Consider the following 18,913-nt stretch of genomic DNA (forward strand, 5'->3'; position numbering starts at 1 on the left):
AGTGTTAGAGGTCCAGATGGAGCAGAATTTGTAAGGAGCATCCAGGAGGGTTTTCTAGAGCAGTATGTAAATAGTCCAACTCGGGAAGGGGCCATACTGGACCTGGTGTTGGGGAATGAGCCCGGCCAGGTGGTTGAAGTTTCAGTAGGGGACTACTTTGGGAATAGTGATCATAATTCCGTAAGTTTTAGAATACTCATGGACAAAGACGAGAGTGCTAAATTGGGGGAAGGCCAACTATACCAAAATTCGGCAGGAGCTGGGGAATGTAGATTGGGAGCAGCTGTTTGAAGGTAAATCCCCATTTGATATGTGGGAGGCTTTTAAAGAGAGGTTGATTAGCGTGCAGGAGAGACATGTTCCTGTGAAAATGAGGGATAGAAATGGCAAGATTAGGGAACCATGGATGACAGGTGAAATTGTGAGACTAGCTAAGAGGAAAAAGGAAGCATACATAAGGTCTAGGAGGCTGAAGAAAGACGAAACTTTGAAAGAATATCGGGAATGTAGGACCAATCTGAAACGAGGAATTAAGAGAGCTAAAAGGGGTCATGAAATATCTTTAGCAAACAGGGTTAAGGAAAATCCCAAAGCCTTTTATTCATATATAAGGAGCAAGAGGGTAACTAGAGAAAGGATTGGCCCACTCAAGGACAAAGGAGGAAAGTTATGCGTGGTGTCAGGGAAAATGGGTGAGATTCTAAATGAGTACTTTGCATCGGTATTCACCGAGGAGAGGGACATGACGGATGTTGAGGTTAGGGAGAGATGTTTGATTACTCTAAGTCAAGTCGGCATAAGGAGGGAGGAAGTGTTGGGTATTCTAAAAGGCATTAAGGTGGACAATCCCCAGGTCCGGATGGGATCTATCCCAGGTTACTGAGGGAAGCGAGAGGGGAAATAGCTGGGGCCTTAACAGATATCTTTGCAGCATCCTTAAACACGGGTGAGGTCCCGGAGGACTGGAGAATTGCTAATGTTGTCCCCTTGTTTAAGAAGGGTAGCAGGGAAAATCCAGGTAATTATAGACCGGTGAGCCTGACGTCAGTGGTAGGGAAGCTGCTGGAGAAGATACTGAGGGATAGGATCTATTCCCATTTGGAAGAAAATGGGCTTATCAATGATAGGCAACATGGTTTTGTGCAGGGAAGGTCATGTCTTACCAACTTAATAGAATTCTTTGAGGAAGTGACAAAGTTGATTGATGAGGGAAGGGCTGTAGATGTCATATACATGGACTTCAGTAAGGCGTTTGATAAGGTTCCCCATGGTAGGCTGATGGAGAAAGTGAAGTCGCATGGGGTCCAGGGTGTACTAGCTAGATGGATAAAGAACTGGCTGGGCAACAGGAGACAGAGAGTAGCAGTGGAAGGGAGTTTCTCAAAATGGAGACGTGTGACCAGTGGTGTTCCACAGGGATCCGTGCTGGGACCACTGTTGTTTGTGATATACATAAATGATTTGGAGGAAAGTATAGGTGGTCTGATTAGCAAGTTTGCAGACGACACTAAGATTGGTGGAGTAGCAGATAGTGAAGGGGACTGTCAGAGAATACAGCAGAATATAAATAGATTGGAGAGTTGGGCAGAAAAATGGCAGATGGAGTTCAATCAGGGCAAATGCGAGGTGATGCATTTTGGAAGATCCAATTCAAGAGTGAACTATACAATAAATGGAAAAGTCCTGGGGAAAGTTGATGTACAGAGAGATTTGGGTGTTCAGGTCCATTGTTCCCTGAAGGTGGCAACGTAGGTCAATAGATTGGTCAAGGAGGCATACGGCATGCTTTCCTTCATCGGACGGGGTATTGAGTACAAGAGTTGGCAGGTCATGTTACAGTTGTATAGGACTTTAGTTAGGCCACATTTGGAATACTGCGTGCAGTTCTGGTCGCCACATTACCAAAAGGATGTAGATGCTTTGGAGAGGGTGCAGAGGAGGTTCACCAGGATGTTGCCTGGTATGGAGGGCGCTAGCTATGAAGAGAGGTTGAGCAGATTAGGATTATTTTCATTAGAAAGACGGAGGTTGAGGGGGGACCTGATTGAGGTGTACAAAATCATGAGAGGTATAGACAGGGTGGATAGCAAGAAGCTTTTTCCCAGAGTGGGGGATTCAATTACTAGGGGTCACGAGTTCAAAGTGAGGGGGGAAAAGTTTAGGGGGGATATGCGTGGAAAGTTCTTTACGCAGAGGGTGGTGGGTGCCTGGAACGCGTTGCCAGCGGAGGTGGTAGACGTGGGCACGATAGCGTCTTTTAAGATGTATCTAGACAGATACATGAATGGGCAGGAAGCAAAGAGATACAGACCCTTAGAAAATAGGCGACATGTTTAGATAGAGGATCTGGATCGGCGCAGGCTTGGAGGGCCGAAGGGCCTGTTCCTGTGCTGTAATTTTCTTTGTTCTTTGTTCTTTGAAGACTTCGAGTAGCATTTGATTATATTCACATTAGAATACCTCGTCCATCAGGAATGTAACCCACAAAGACTTACTTATTTATTCTTAAGAAACAGCTAATTCTTTAAAAACACCACTTTTAAAACAGGTTAACTGCTTTTTAACTATTTTTGAGTGTATGGGAGTGAATGGGGGAGTTAGATTAAAATAAGAAGTTATAAGGTCTTTAGACATAGCTTTATCTTAATAGTGTTTAAGATTTAGTTTTAATAACTGGCTAATTTGTCATTGTCTAAAGATACCTGCTTTGGTCTGTTTTATTCCGGGGGTTGCTCGAGTGTTTAATTTGACTGTTTTCCGTTTGGGTGGGAAAACTTTAATAATATGCTGCGACCTGTGGAGTGATGGAACTGAATTGACAGTGTAGTGCTCCCACCACGGTCGTAATATATTAATTGGGGGCTCGTCCGGGATCAGAATCAGACTAATTGTCTCTGGGATAACATATAAATTGTGGTCTTGTGTCTGGCATCATATTAATTGCTCTCACATCTGGGATCATATTAATTGGAAACTTGATTGTTGGGATCCAAATCTAACGCCAATTACAGAAAAATAAAAGGAACCAGGTTTCTTGTATAATAAGATACAGTTTATATCATCAGAATGGCATTAGCAGTTGCAGCAGTGTTTCTGGCAAAGGAGAATGTTTCCCTTAGTGAGTTGATAACTTTAACTAAGAATAAACTAAAAGAATTGGTGGCAAAATTGGGGTTAGGATTGATATCAGGTGCCAAAAAAGCAGTGATAATTGACCTGATAGCCCAACACCTGGAATTAGAAGAAAAAGACAAGGAACAAGAAGGTAGTAAGTCAGAGAGTGATGCAGTGGAATTAGCCAAAATTCAGTTGGAAATTGAAAAACTTAGGCTTCAACAGGAAAAAGAAATAGCAATAAGAAAACTTGAATTGGAAAAAAAAGAGAAAATGAAAGAGAAGAGAGGGAATTTGAACTAAGAGATGTATAATTGAGACAAAGGGATGGTCTTGACTCCAGGGAAAATTCGGGACAGGAAGAATCTGAATTCAGCCCAGGACCCAACAAAAAGCTATTTAAATTTATACAACCTCTTCCTAAGTTTGAGGAAAGGGTCGTAGAGGCATTTTTCATACCTTTTGAAAAAATAGCCAAACAGATGAAATGGCTGAAGGAAAGCTGAACACTGCTTATGCAAAGCAGGTTGGTAGGCAGAGCTCATGAACTTTATGCCATGCTTCCTAAAGATGTTTCTACAGATTATGAGATGACAAAAAAGGCTATTCTTGATGCATATGAGTTAGCCCCTGAAGCTTACCGTCAGAAGTTTCAGAACATACGGAGACTGGCTGGGCAGACATATGTAGTATTTGAGAGGGTGAAGCAAATTAATTTTTATCGTCGGCATTAAAGATGGAAACCACATATGAGAACCTTCGAGAGTTGATTCTCTTGGAAGAATTTAAAAATTCCATTCCTTCAGTAGTGAGAACTAATGGAGATAATCAGAAAGTTTTGAAAGCTAGGAAATCAGCAGAAATTGCATGCTGATTTCGAGCTTGTAGATAAGCCAAAACCTTTTGTCCATCACCCCCACAAACCTGAGAAGGATAGAAAGTGGGAGAGTGAAAGGAAGGCAAATAGCCGGGGACAAGAAGGAACACCTGCGAATGCCCCAAGATCACCTCCTCAGGCTAGAAAGGAAGGTGCTGAGGGTAAAAGTGAGGTTTGCAAGTCGAAGTGTTATCATTACCACTAAATGGGTCAGAATGCTGGAAATTGCGAGGTAAACCCATAGGACTTGTTGGGGTATACAAAGCTAATGCAGAGGAAAAGACTCTAACTGAGAGTATAGCAGACCAGGCTATTGTTTTAATGGCAGCTGTAAAACCAAATACAAAAACGAAAGTGAGTGTAGAGGTTAAGAATAAGATACCCAAAAGTTGTAGTGAATTTTTGTCAAAGGGGAAAGTAACTCCATATCCTTCAAGTGAGGCAGGAAAACCTATCATTATACTCAGGGATACAAGAGCAATCCAAACACTCTTGCTGGGGAAAGATATATCGTTTCCACCAGAGAGTGCTCTGAATGCTAAAGTTTTAGTTAATGGAGTTGGCAGGGAGTATATACCCATACCTTTATATAAAGTATGCCCAGAGAGTGACTTAATATTTGGGATGGTAACTGTAAAAGTTGTCCACAGTTTGCCGGTAGGGGGAATTGATCCACGCCTAGGAAATGATTTGGCCAGATTAGAAGTATCAGTTTCTCCTAGAATTATAGAGGAACCAAGTGAAATTAGGGAAACAGAGCAATTACAGGAACAAGTTCTGGGAATATTTCCTGCACGTGTCGTAACCCAAGCAATGGCTAAACAGGATCCATTGTTGAAGTTAAAAGTGGCACTACAAACAGAGCACAAGTATCCGAAACCTTATTTGGGGATTTAGATAATCCAAATGAGATGTTTAACAGATCTTCTGTCACTGCAGCACAGCAAGCACAGAGTTATACCAAATAGCACAGATGGCTAAGGCAAAAGGAGTTCCAAATTGCTATTATATGGCAAACAGGGTTTTGAGGAGGAAATGGAGACTGCCTCATAGACCTGTGGACGAAGACTGGACAGTTGTTGAACAGATAATGGTACCACCTAAATATTAAGGTTAGCACATCACATTCCTTTTGCAGAACATAGGGGAATTTGGAAGACCAAATCATGTATAAGCCAACATATTACTGGCCAGCTCTTACTAAGGATGGGGGACAATTTTCTAGGACATGCCATATATGCCAAATGGTGGGAAAACCACAACCTACCATAAAACCGGCACCAATAGTTCCCATACCAGTGATTGAGGAACCATTTAGCAGGGTATTCGTGGACTGTGTAGCATTCTTGCCGAAAACAAAAGCAGAAATCAATTCATTCTAACTATCATGGATATGGCTTATTGATTTCCAGAGGCCATTCCTTTGAGTTAACCCAATTCTTTGCGAGATATGCGTTACCACTTGAAGTTTAATTGGATCAAGGTTCTAATTTCATGACGAAGATATTTCAAGACGTCATTGGCAATTTGGGGATTACACAGTTGAAATCTTCAGCATATCACCCACAGTCACAGTGAGCTTTAGAGAGATACCACCAAAGTCTCAAAACAATGATTAGAACATACTGTCACGAATATCCGCATGACTGGGATAAAGGACTAGACTTTCTATCATTTGCCACCAGAGACTCATCAAATGAGTCTACAGGCTTCAGTCCTTTCGAATTGGTTTACAGACATGAAGTAAGAGGTTCTCTAAAGCTCATAAAAGACAGATTCTTAGAATAAAAGAATGAATCTTCGATACTGGACTATGTATCTGTGCTCCAGGAAAGGCTCATGAAAGCTTGTGGTGTAGCTCAGGAATACCTTAAAGCATCCCAAGCCAATATGAAAAAATGGGCAGACAAGAATGCAAAAGCCCACAATTTTCAACCAGGGGATGAAGTATTGGTGTTGTTACTGTTACAAAGAGAACCATTAAAAGCACAGTTCATTGGCCCATATAGAGTGATCAAAAGAGTGGGTAAGGTAGATTACTTGATTAACACCCCTGATCACCGGCAGAGGAACCAGTTGTGTCACATCAATATGTTTAAGCAATATTATCTCAGGGAGGAGGATAAGCCAGTACAGGTATGTCAGGTGATCGGGACTATTGAGAAGGAAAAGGATAGTGAGGATGTGGCAGAAGGGGGCTTAGAAAATTCTCAGATTGAACCTCCAACTATCAGATTAGCGAATACAGAATGGCTAGGGAAATTGGTCAACATGCTTTTGTACTTAGAGGCAAAACAACGTGAAGACCTAACCAGGCTTTTCACAGCATTTAAAAGAATTTGTAGGAATAAGCCAGGATGTACAACCTTAGCCACACATGATGCCACAAAGACTTACTTATTTATTTATTCTTAAGAAACAGCTAATTCTTTAAAAACACCACTTTTAAAATTGGTTAACTACTGTTATTTTTGAGTGTACGTGTGTGAATGGGGAAGTTAGATTAAAATAAGAAGTTATAAGGTGTTTAGACATAGCTTTATCTTAATAGTGCTTAAGATTTAGTTTTAATAAATAGTTAATTTGTTGTTGTCTAAAGATACCTGCTTTGGTCTGCTTTATTCCGGAGGTTACTAGAGTGTTTAATTTGACTGTTTTCTGTTTGGGTGGGAAAACTTTAATAATATGCTGCGACCTGTGGAGTGACGGGACTGAATTTACAATGTATTGCTCCAGCTGCAGTCATAACAATATATTGATTTTGTAGCGCAAATGAAGAGTGAACACAATGATGTACATGCAGCACTTCATCGTAGGGTGTGATTTAATATAGCTGTACACACCCACATATAAGCACTCTAAATTTTTAGTACATCAGTCTCACCCGGTTGAGATCCTCCATAAAGCTGCACGTTTCACTGTCTGGTGACCTTTGGCCATTGCTTCCTGATAGACTCCCATCTTCTCTCATCGGTTGCTGAGTCTCAGAATCTAAAAGAACTAGACCCGTCTTAGGATGTATTGTTCAAGCCATTATCTTTGAGTGTTCTTTACAAATTGGTAAGAATGTTACTTTTGACCAATACGCTTCTGAAAAATACAACAGCCTTGAAATTCTGTGGGGCTATCACTGGTCTCCCACTGAGGCTCCAGCAGGATACTGTAGGAAACCCCAAAGAAACTGTCTACGCAGGCATTTTCATGTATGCTGACAACATCCAGTTTTACCTCACCACCACCTCTATCGATCTGTCCACTGTCATTGAATGGTCACAGTGCTTGTCCGACATCCAGTAATGGATGAAGAGAAATTTCTTCCAAATACATACTGGGAAGACCGAAGCCATTGTCTTCAGACCCCGCCACAAACTCTGTTCCTCAGCTACCACCTTCATCCCTCTCCCTGGGAACTGTCAGAGGCTGAACCAGACTGTTCAAAAACTTAGGGGGGAATTTTATGTTCTCCCCTGCGGCAGGTTTGGAGACAGGGAAAGCATAAAATCAGGTGGAATGGTGGCAGGAGGGGTTCCTGACACCATCCCACCTCCGCCAAAATTCAGTTCGGGACAGGAAGGCCTGTGAACGGCCTTCTCACCCCGTTGCCAATTGAGGCCCTTAACCGGGCAATTAATCCCAATTAAGGGCCTCCTCCCGGCACAGCCGCCATGAGCTATGTGGCGGGCGACCCTGTCTCCGTACAGGAGGCACATCATGAAAAATTGTGCAGGCTGCTTCCCAGGTTCAGGGTGGGGGTGTGGTGATCCCTCGTTAAAAGACAGTGCGTGAACGAGGCACGTGGTATCTGGAAGGGGGGGGGGGCCCGCTGAGAGCCACCCCCCTGTCCTTGCTACCGACCCCCTCCCCTGCGACCCCCCCCACCCCGTGAGACCCCTCCCGCCTGACATAAATGTGGCCTGGGTCCAGCGGCGCTCCTTGCCCACTGGTAGGTCCTCCTCCAGCAGCAGCCACTGCCTCCGTGGTGGCGCTGCAGCTGCCAGCTCTCCAAGTGTGGGACCTCTGGCAACAGGTCCTTGATCCTGTGGAAGGCCCGCTGCTGTCCACTTAAGTGCCTGATAGGCACTAGATTCAATGGGCCTTCTGGAGAAAAGGCGATGTGGGGATCTCAACGTCGCTTTTTCCAATCACCGAGATCCCTGTCGCCAGAATAAAATCCCAGCCTTCTTTGACCCTGAGATGAACTTCTGACTGCATATCCACAGCATCACTAAGACTGCCTATTTCCACCTCCTTAACATCGTCCGACCCTGTCCTGCCTCAGCTCATCTGCTGCTGAAACCCTTATCCATGCCTTTGTTACCTCTAGACTTGACTATTCCAGCACCGGCCTCCCAATTTCCACCCTCTGTCAACTTGATGTCATCCAAAACTCTGCTGCTATGTCCTATCTCGCACCAAGTCCCGTTGCCCTATCACCCCTGTGCTCGCTGACCTACATCGGCTGCTGGTTAAGCAACATCTTGATTTTAAAATTCTCATCCTTGTTTTCAATTCCCTCCATGGCCTCCCTACCTCTGCAATCTCTTCCAGCCCTACAACCCTCCAAGATAAAAGCAAAATACTGCGGATGCTGGAAATCTGAAATAAAAACAAGAAACGCTGGAAATACTCAGCAGGTCTGGCAGCTTCTGTGGAGAAAGAAGCAGAGTTAATGTTTCAGGTCAGTGACCCTTCTTCAGAACTGGCAGATACAAGAAATGTAAAAGATTTTAAGCAAGTAAAGCGGGGGTGGGGCAAGAGATAACAAAAGAGATGTTGATGGGACAAGGTCACAGAATAGCTGACCAGAAGGTCATGGAGCAAAGGCAAACAATGTGTTAATGGTGGGCTGTAAGACAAAGCATTAGTACAGATAGGGTGTTAGTGGACTGAAAACTGAAAAGCCACAAGCACAAACATGAAAAAAACACAGTGGGTAGGCACAGTAGAAACAAACTGAACAAACTAAAATAAAATAAACACAAAAAATAAAAATAAAATGGGGGGCCCGTCATGCTTTGAAATTATTGAACTCAATGTTCAGTCCAGCAGGCTGTAGCATGCCTAATCGGTAAATGGGATGCTGTTCCTCGAGCTTGCTTTGATGTTCACTGGAACACTGCAGCAATCCCAGGACAGAGATGTAAGCATGAGAGCGGGGGGGAAGTGTTGAAATGGCAAGCAACCAGAAGCTCGGGGTCATGCTTTTGGACTGAGCGGAGGTGTTCTGCAAAGCAGTCACCCGGTCTGGGTTTGGTCTCCCCAATGTAGAGGACACCACATTGTGAGCAGCAAATACAGTATATTACATTGAAAGAAGTACAAGTAAATTGCTGCTTCACTTGAAAGGAGTGTTTGTGGCCTTGGATAGTGAGGAGAGAGAGGAGGTAAATAGGCAGGTATAACACCTCCTGCAATTGCTCCAAGATAGCTGTGTTCCTTCAGTCCTGGCCTCTTGAGTATCCCCAATTTTAGTAGCTTCACCATTGGCGGCCATGCCTTCAACTGCCTCAGCCCTAAGTTTCACAATTCCCTCCCTAAACCTCTCCTCCTCTGTACCTCTCTTTCCTCCTTTAAGATGCTTCTTAAAACCTATCTCTTTGACCAAGCTTTTGGTCACCTATCGTGATATCTCCTTATGTAGCTCAGTGTTAAATTTTGTTCGATAACACTCCTGTGGTCCACCTTAGGACGTTGCTGTAGATGTTGTTTCTGTCAGTCTCCTGACAGAGTTACAGTGAGGGACCAGTGGTGGGCCCACAGAATTTCAGAGCCAATATAACCCTGTGTTCTGTCTGCCTGCCTCCATTTTCTATGTTTATCTTTCCATGCACTCCACCTAATCTTAGCTGGATGAGCTTCTTCTAGGATTCCAAAAGCTTTGAGGTGCAATTTATGTTGTGTGTTTTTTTTTAATGTGTATGTATAGAGAGATAAATGAAGAGAAAGAGGGGAAGGAGAAAAAAGTGGAGGGAGAGGGAAGAGGGAGATGGAGAGAGGGGAAGAGGAGGAAGAGATGAGGTAGAGAGGAGCAAAAGAGAGGAAAAGAGGGGAAGAGGAAGAGGAGGAAGGGGAGAATGGTGATGGTGGAGGGAGGGAGAGGAAGGAGTGGAAGGGGAAAGGGGTAGGGGGAGAGAAAGGGACAAAGGGGAAAGGGGGAGGGGGAGAGAGAGGGACAAAGGGGAAAGGGGGAGGGGAAAAGGGGGGAGAGAAATGCTGTAGCTTTTATTATAAACTTTGAAAATATAATCAATCTTTGGGCAGGTGGTGTTGGGCTGAGTGGGAACATGGAATGCCTTCCTGTTAATGCTAGTTCAATTTTTAAAAACCGTTGAGGTCTACAGTCAACTAAATTTGTTGACAGAAAAGTTCATTGCTATATATTGGGTGAATGAAAGAGAATCACAGTGGAAATCCTCATTTCATATTACTTCAATTTTAACCATTGAATTTGAAATCCAGCTGATTACCTAGCCCATGGTTTGTGACAGAGATGGTCCATGCTAATCGTTTGCACCTATGGGACTGCACTCTCATTCCATGTGATATTAGATTAGCCACGCCTGGATATAATTCAGATCTCACGGGTTCTTATCAATGATTCTGCATGAAATCGCTGTGATTTTCTGTTACTCTTTTTGTCTTGGAATTGCCTCACCCACCGACCAATGGATTTCCAGAATTAACGAGTGGAAACTACATAAATGGAGCAGATAATAGAGAAATCTTCATAGAAATGACAGGATACATATTATTCGGGTTAACAAGCCTCAAATCCTCTTTTATACTGTGGATAGTGACAAGAGCAAGGGATGATGTACTCATAAAAAAGACACATCAATTCATCATGAAAGAGGCTCATTAGAGTAGCACTCTATTAGACAATTTAAAGTGCATTTCGTCAGAATTTATGTAGTAAAACCCTTATATAGCTAGTATATATAAGACAGACTTGAGAAGTAAGATTGTTAACTGACATTTATAGACACAAATACATTGAGTGATAGAATAGACACAGGATCAAATTGCTGTACTTTTAAAATTCATATAGAAAATTGATTCTTTCTTAAGAGCCAGTGCTAGAGTTCACTGATGAAAGCTCCTTGATAATATTGAGTTAAATAAGGCTGCATTTTCAGGTAGCTAAGTTTCAAATATCAAGACAAGCAGTAATAAACTTTGGAAATGAGATATATAACCTTGCTGCACCACAGTATTTTGAAAAGAGGACATTAAATGATCTGATTCTGTGACAAAACCATCCGACTGCAAGGAGATGTGACAATTCCAACCTGTCTCTAGGCCCATCTTCTCAGCAAATCCCTGCAAACACAATCAAGTAATATACGTGTTTAAATAAACTTGTATAAACGGGCTAACTTCATATTTTGGAACCTACTCTGCACTGTTCAAAATAATGAAGATGTCCCCACACATTAGCACACAGCAATCTGGCCGCTTCTAGAATGTACCAGCAGAGGGCCGTGAGGTCAAACCAACTCGCATCACACAGAAAGAGGAAAACTCACAAAACAGTTTTAAAGAGGGAAATGTACAGATTTTCTGACAGACAGTACACTTTTTTTAAAAAGCAAATGTTAACCCTTTCACTACTGAAATCCAAATGAAGACTCTGAAGTTGAGTAGTTGAGGCAAATGGTATAGATGCATTTAAGGGGAAGCTAGATAAACACAATGCGGGAGAAAGGAATAGAAGGATATGCTGATAGGGTTAGATGAAGTAAAATGGGAGGAAGTTTATGTGAGGCATAAACACTGTCACAGAACTGTTAAGCTGAATGGCCTGCTTCTGGGCAGTAAAATTCTGTGTAATTCTATGAATATAGCCATTTTCTAGCACACATGTGAAAATAACATTGACTCAATTTATGAACATAAAGGAGTTTTTAGGATAGAAAATTGCTACTGGGTCCAATAGATCCTGTTTCATCAGTGTCAAACCTGACTACCGTGGGGTACATTTTCTAGTAACAGGGTCCGTCAGTTGGGTTTGTGGAGGCCAGAAAATTGTTTACGGGGTGTTGCACCCAATTCCTGTAGGAATCACAACCCACGCCCCCCCCACCCCCACCTTACTCCATGCCCCTGCAATGAGCCAAATTCTAACTGAGCTTAAAGCCCACATTGACAGCTCTTGTACATTGCTTGCAGGAGCTTAATTTTATTATCAAAATACGTGCAGGTATGAGCATACATCATTTCTCAGTATTTACAACAGGATGGCACTTTGCACACACCTGGAATGGCCTTGAAGAGTAGCCCCATGTACCAAGGAGTTTTTAAATCATTATCATAATAATGTTACACTTCAATACCAATACTGTCGTCCAGAATCATCTGCCCTGTAGCAATATGTTCACCTTTTAAGTCTTATACCTGAGTTATCATTTTGATGCCAGCACCACATTAAGGAAGTCTGACAGCAAAACCTTGACAGATTTGCCAGAACACTTTAGAAAACAAAGGCAGAGGACCATACTGTAACATCGCCTTCTCAATGGGGGAAGATTTGTGGTGTTTACTACTCATGGCGAGATTGTAAATGCATTCTTAATATATAATACGGGACAGAAGAAATCTTCCGCCAATGACTTTGGGCGGGATTTTCCTTCCAGGGGCAGGAAACCGAAGTTGGGACTGTTTCCATGTCCAAAACCCACCCCGGGGAGGGGGGTTGGGGAAGAGTCGCTGACCCCGATTTTCATGGGTGTGTCCCCTTAATTGGCTTGGTGACAGGTTAAGTGGCCAATTAGTGGCCGAGGGGGTGGAACGGAGGTGGGACTGTGCAGGTGCGGGCTCATTACTGTGGCTGCCATTTCATTGCTTAACTTTCTGTTTGAAAGGTGTCTCAGGAGAGGCAGAGGCTGGAACCTAAGGCAGGGCAGCCCCTCGATTCGTGGATGTGGACCTGGAGGTCCTCCTCGAGTTCGTGAGGGTGAGGAGGGAGGTCCTCTTCCCGGAGAATGGCAGGAAGAGGAGACCCACCCAGACCAAGCAGACCTGGATGGAGATAGCTAACACAGTCAGCAGATGCAGTGCGGTGCTCAGAAACTCGGTTCAGTGTAGGTGGAGGTTCAATGACCTGATTCACTCAGGCAAGGAGACACATCAGCTGGGGAGCCTCAGGGTGCATGCTGCTCTTGAACATGGGAGGAGTGTGTGCCCAGGGCACTTACTGACGCCCGAGAATGACTCAGAGTCATAGTGCTGCTGAGGACGTACCAGCACTGAAACCTGCAGCTTCTAATGGACAAGATTGGCTGGCACTAGTCATAGAGGACAGCAGTGCCTTATTTCTCTCTGTTGTCCTTGCAGGAGAAACAGGCTCATAATGCCCACGAGAGGGCCCAGACTGGTGGATTGGGTTCTATACCTGCACATTATCACTCCCATGAAGGAGGGAGCTGTGGACATCGACAGAGCTGTGGATCACAAGGAGGTTGGTCATGGCAAAATGGGCATCCGTGGTGGAGATGGTGATTACAGAGGACAATGCGTTCATTAAGGGGGTGCATTGCACTCCACCCTATCCGACAGCATACCGATGACTGAGTTACATTGGGAAGCCTCAGCATGTGCAGAGGCTTCTGCTCTTCAAGGCTACTTCTCATGATCTCTTCCTGTGTCTCCTGGAGGTGCAGATGTTGAGGCAATTAGACCAACTCGGTCACCATCACTGGGCCAAGCATAGCCACATCAGAGATCATAAGAAACACCTTACAAGTGCACCCTCCTGCAGCAGTCACCTTGGTGGGTCCTCATGTAGTTAGATAGGGTGGCACTGGGTGATAAGCACGGCACTAGTGTGCAGGAGGAAGTGCCAGAGGCAGCGACAGCAGTGGGCAGACCCCCTCGGAGGATGGCGAACAGACATAACCCTGCTCAGTTGGGCACAGATGCAGGGCCTCAGGAGTCACAGGAAAGGAGGCTGTACCTGGACCAGTGGCAACAGATGTGCTCCCACATGCCAGAGTTCCCTCAGACAGTGCGCAGTCGTGGGTTGAGAATGGAGGAGTCCATCCAGCTCATTTGCACCACTATGACTCAGGGCTTTGAGCACCTGAGACCTTCCATAGAGCGCCAAATGCGGCAGCATTCGGAGTGTCTGCAGGAACAGCACACTGACTTTCATAGGATGCATTCCTCACTACATAGCCTTGGCCAGTCGTTCTGGTGGCACAGAGATGTTTGAAGGGGATGCCAGTTGTGCCCCAGATGCTGGTCCACTCCAGCCAACCGGAGTGCCAGTCAAGGGCCGAGGTTGTTACCGAGGAGGATGAGGGTGCCACTCGTCATGGGGCGCCATCATCATCATCAGCCTCCTTGGCCCCTCTGGCAGAGGGAGCATCTGTGCAACAGTGCCCAGTGACGGAGGCTGCCCCTGTAATGATGCAGGCGCAGCAGCCTCTGGATGTGCCCTCACAGGCAGCTACATGACGAACACAACCACCATGTGCATCTCAGCTGCAGGCAGAGACAAGTGAGCAGGGTGCCTCCACCTCCGCCGAGGCCACAAGGGGAGCACATAACGAAAATTACTTTCTCTTTCGCAAGTCTTCAACAAAAATGGCACATAAGAAGTAGTGTCCTCAGCCCCAGACAGAACACAACTCCAATACTCAATATTTAAATGAGTAATTATTTGTACTTTTGTGTCTATACCTTGCTTTTTAACTCATCTTCCAAGGAAAAGTAAACAAATCGGATGCAGGCATTATCCAAGCCATCTATCAGATGGACCACGTCTAGTCTGGCTTGGTACTGGGAGGATATGAGACTGAGTAAGATCTGATTGCCAAGAGGATGGAAATTATCTTCCTGATCAAAATTTAATTCTGAAATTCAAGCAAAAATATATTGTGTTTGTTATTATAAAGCCATAGATATCACCAATTAGGTAGAAAATGAATAAATGAATATTTATATCATTAAATATTTTGCTAAGCATTGTTGTGGAAACCTTTGGATCACAACAGTTAAAAATGTACATACTGAATCAAGTAAGTGTAGCATGAGTATTCAAGAAATATTGATGGGTTCCTTCACTACAGTGCCGCAAATTGTTTGTTGCCTTGAGAGTTTTTGGAAACCCTGGCCCAGATTTTGCAGTAATAATGATGGTGAAACTGTTAGCGTTTGCTGTCATCACATCACTGAAACTGACAGTGACTGCTGTAGTTTTTACATGTGCCGAATAATGCGGAAATCCCAAAGTTGCTGTTAGTAATTTTATTCTTCTCCAGAGGGTGTGCCATTGAGGTTTGCCCAGACTGCAGTCAATGGTAAACTTTGAACTTCCACCCTTACGATGTTAGCCTTGCTGCCAAAATCCTTGAAAACGTTACACCTTGTTGAATGAGGTGTAACTGGGTTTTTAATGGCATACTAAGTTCACAATTACTGCTGAACACCCTCACTGACCCTGAAAAGCTTATTTTATATTTGTGTAATGTTAAATTTCTCCATTACGATAAAGATTTTCCACATTCAAAAAAATAAGTTTGTTTACTGTTCTAATGAAGGGTCACAAACCTGAAACGTGAACTCTGTTTCTCTCTCCACAGATGCTGCCAGACCTGCTGAGTATTTTCAGCACTTTCTGTTCTCATTTCAGTGTTCCAGCATTCGCGGTATTTTGCTCTTATTTTGTATGATTGACTGCTTACCCTGCTTGCTGACATCACTGCTGCTGCAGACCAAGACATCCCTTGACTTGGCACCAGATTCAAAATAACATCATGAAAGGGGAAATCCACACCACAGAGATTGTTAGATTTTTGTGGCCTGCTTTCTTCAAGGTCAGCAATGAGTGCTGCTGCAAAATCTGCGCCCAAAGCTATATTTCAATTATTTCAACTGTCACATACTGGGGCAAAGTTTTGGGTCAGGACCCCAAAGTCAGGGTCAAATGGGGGTCTTGATCCCACACTGTGTGGGAAACAGTCACCTGGCAGTGATTTTCTCTGAATTGGCCAATGGTAGCCAGAGGCAGACTTGCCGTCCAATGAAGAATGGCAGGTAGGCTTTCAAAGCTGGAGGGCCAATAGGAGGCCCTCCAGCATCGAAGGAGCAGCAGCCTGCATTTCAGGTGAGGAAGAGAGAGAGAGGGCACCTCCTCCTGGCAAGCGGGGGAGAGCTTCAAAGCCTGACTGGAGCGCCGCCCCCTACGCCCCAGGTCTGCTGCTAGTCCAGGCAGATGGCCTAGTTCCCGAAGCCTTAGGGGGCCCACAGGCTGACTGGAAAATTCTAGTTGTCCTCTGACAATAGGCCTCAATAGGCCATTAATTCCCCTTAATCGGCTATCCGTCACTTGTGGATGATACCCCTTCCGCCGCCGATCCTGCCTCTGATAAAATGGCCCGGGGGCAGGAATGTGCCAGCAAACAGGCACACCGGCTGGCAGCATGAATTTTCATGCCCTCCCCCCTCTGTAGGGGGCAAAAATCATGCACCTGAAGTCAGCTCTGGTGAAGGGGAATTTTCAGTGTGATTTTTTTTTTCACCTCATGCTGTTACTGTCTAATAAGGATAACATTGTCAGGCCTGAGAGTTGCCTGTTACTGCACCCGCTCCCCCCAAAACGGGTATCAATAGGCCTTCTGGCATTGCTCTGCTGACTACCTCCATCTCCATCCTGGTGATCCCTGGGAGCAATGCTGGCACACAAAGAAGGCAGCAGGGAAACGGAGTGGCCTGCTAAGACCGATATGCCCTTTGCCACTTATGTGTGATGGGTAGAGAAAGGGCGGTCAGATGAAATTTCAGGGCTCGGCTGGAGATGCGACAGTGGGCTTAACTGTGCTCTTTATTCCACTGTTGCCACCGTTATCACAATGATTGTGGGGCGGGATAGTGGAGGATAATGCCGGCTGTAATCTCTTCATGAGTACGAAAGGGCAAAGTGAAATAAGGTACATAAGGCTAATACTTGTATCCTGTGATGTCAGTCTGGAGCCACTCTCACACTGTGTACACACACCTGCAAATTTATCCCAACACTCTTCCTGGGAGCACAACGTTACAGATATGTGTCCTCTAAATTCAAGTATTTGTGATTTGATGGATCATTTCCTAGTTTTTAGTACACACATGTTATCTATGACTAACCATCAGTGTTCAAAGTTCCAGAGTTCATCATCTTTTCTTCCTTAGCATATGCTTGGCTGCACCTTCTGGTTCTCGAAGACTTTTGGAGACACTTGCCATCATTACTGGGATGCAGGGTGTGGAACATTGGCTTACAAGATAAAGCAATACACTCTCCAGTCAGGCAGGCACGTTGGTAAAAATCAAGGACTTTCTTTCTGTAACAGCAATCAATTGTTATAAAAGGAAAGAAATTAAAAATGATGAGTTATTAAATATTAAAGCTCTAATGTTGCAGTGTGAGGGTATACTGGTCCATGGGGCAGGCTGACACCTACCAGTGGCACAGGGCTCGGTCTATGATGTATTTTGCAATGGGAAGTTGGTCGTGCAAGGAAAATGGACCAAGTGTTCACAATAGTACAACAGAGAAATGTGGGCAACACTCTGATGCTGTAGAGTTGGAGGTCCTGCTGCAGGAAGGTGCAGCAAAGGGAAATGGACCTACTTGGGGCTGACAGTCGCCCTCCAGAAAAAGCGCAGGAGCCAACAGCATGAAGGAGTTTTCCAACTGGGTCAGTGCAGTCCTCCAGGCCCTTCATACTGGAGGAGCGTGCTGCTGTCTGGAGCAGGGGAAAAGTGAGCACTCTTTCTCACTTGTGGGGGCCCTATCACTCAGGAGAACTGTGGCCACTGGGGAAGTTACTGTTTCAAGCACCGTGGACAAATCATTGGCCTTTGGTACACATTTTTACCATTGTGCCTAACTTGCATGGCACACTTTTCTTTCAGGTGAAGATGGCAGCCATAGAGTAGCAGAGTCACCATTCCACACTGCACCATACATTGACTTACAAGTTCACTATCAGCATGCACACAATCCCACTTAACACTACTACTGTTCAGAGCTCTAGATTAATTGGTGCCTAGAAGAAGGTAGAAACATAGGAACACGAGTGGGCCATTCAACGCCTTGAGCCTGTTCTGCAATCCAGTTAGATCACGGCTGATCTGTATCTTAACTCAATTCACCTGCCTTGGTTCCATAACCCTTAATACCCTTGGCCCAACAAAAATGTATCAGTCTTAGTTTGACCTTTTTACTTGCCCCCCAGCCTCAACAGCTTTTTGGGGGAGAGAGTTCCAGATTTCCACAACCTTTCATGTGAAGGTGTGCTTCCTGACATCATCCCTGAATGGCCTGGCTTTAATTTTAAGGTTATGCCCCATTTGTCTGGACTCCCTCCCCCACCCCCCATCACCAGAGGAAATAGTTTCTCTCTATCTACCCGATCACATCCTTTTATCGTCTGATATATGAATGTATCTGAATATTCACTGGTATTATGGTCATATTGTTACCTGGCACATCTAGAAAGTGGACAAATATCATTTCCATCCCAGAAGTCACGCAAGCATCTAAAACTGTGTCAGCGGAGCCGTAGGAGAAAAGTTGCATCGCTTCTGTGAACACAAAGACCATTCAGTTAAAGTCAGATTGGAAGCAAAGTGGCTCAGTTCATTGTTTGCATTTCTTATTGAAGTTAGACAAACAATGACAGACAGGTAAAGTTCTCCCTGGTCCATCCAGCTTGTTCCACACAATTGTGATAAGTTATGCGTCACAAAATATATGCTTTCCACCCCATGTGATCCCCTGGTAGAGGCAAAGAACCCCAGATAAAAACCCAAACCAATCTGGGAGAAACAATCTGTGTAATTCCACTCCAGCTCCCCATGGCGATCGAAGCTGGTCTAGGAGATCACTCTGGCCCTGATAATTCTATCTATGGAGCACTCCTTGTGTTAGAGGTGATC

At 44.5% G+C, this 18,913-nt stretch overlaps 1 protein-coding gene and 1 pseudogene across 1 annotated transcript; both read right to left on the reverse strand.

Annotated features, from left to right (window-relative positions):
• Positions 1–6,962, reverse strand: part of LOC137383622 (endoplasmic reticulum magnesium-transporting P-type ATPase-like) — a 65,834-nt pseudogene extending 58,872 nt beyond the window's left edge.
• Positions 6,963–11,120: 4,158 nt separating this feature from the next.
• On the reverse strand, positions 11,121–18,512 carry LOC137383702 (endoplasmic reticulum magnesium-transporting P-type ATPase-like). The gene is made up of 4 exons (XM_068056880.1): positions 18,458–18,512; positions 17,117–17,313; positions 14,672–14,844; positions 11,121–11,311 (listed from the first exon to the last, which is right to left on the reverse strand). The coding sequence occupies exons 2-4, from the start codon at positions 17,241–17,243 to the stop codon at positions 11,132–11,134; spliced, it is 480 nt and encodes a 159-aa protein (XP_067912981.1). The 5' UTR covers positions 17,244–17,313; positions 18,458–18,512; the 3' UTR covers positions 11,121–11,131.
• Between the last annotated feature and the right edge of the window lie 401 nt (positions 18,513–18,913).

The sequence above is a fragment of the Heterodontus francisci genome, chromosome 24, assembly GCF_036365525.1.
Source record: "Heterodontus francisci isolate sHetFra1 chromosome 24, sHetFra1.hap1, whole genome shotgun sequence".
NCBI lineage: Eukaryota > Metazoa > Chordata > Chondrichthyes > Heterodontiformes > Heterodontidae > Heterodontus > Heterodontus francisci.

Coding starts and splice junctions, on each gene's coding strand:
- LOC137383702 (XM_068056880.1), bottom strand. CDS start 17,243: ATGTTCCACACCCTGCATCCCAGTAATGATGGCAAGTGTCTCCAAAAG. Junction 14,845..17,116: donor TGGAACTTTGAACACTGATG/GTTAGTCATAGA, acceptor CTTGAATTTCAG/AATTAAATTTTGATCAGGAA. Junction 11,312..14,671: donor AAGATGAGTTAAAAAGCAAG/GTATAGACACAA, acceptor TTGTGTTTGCAG/GGATTTGCTGAGAAGATGGG.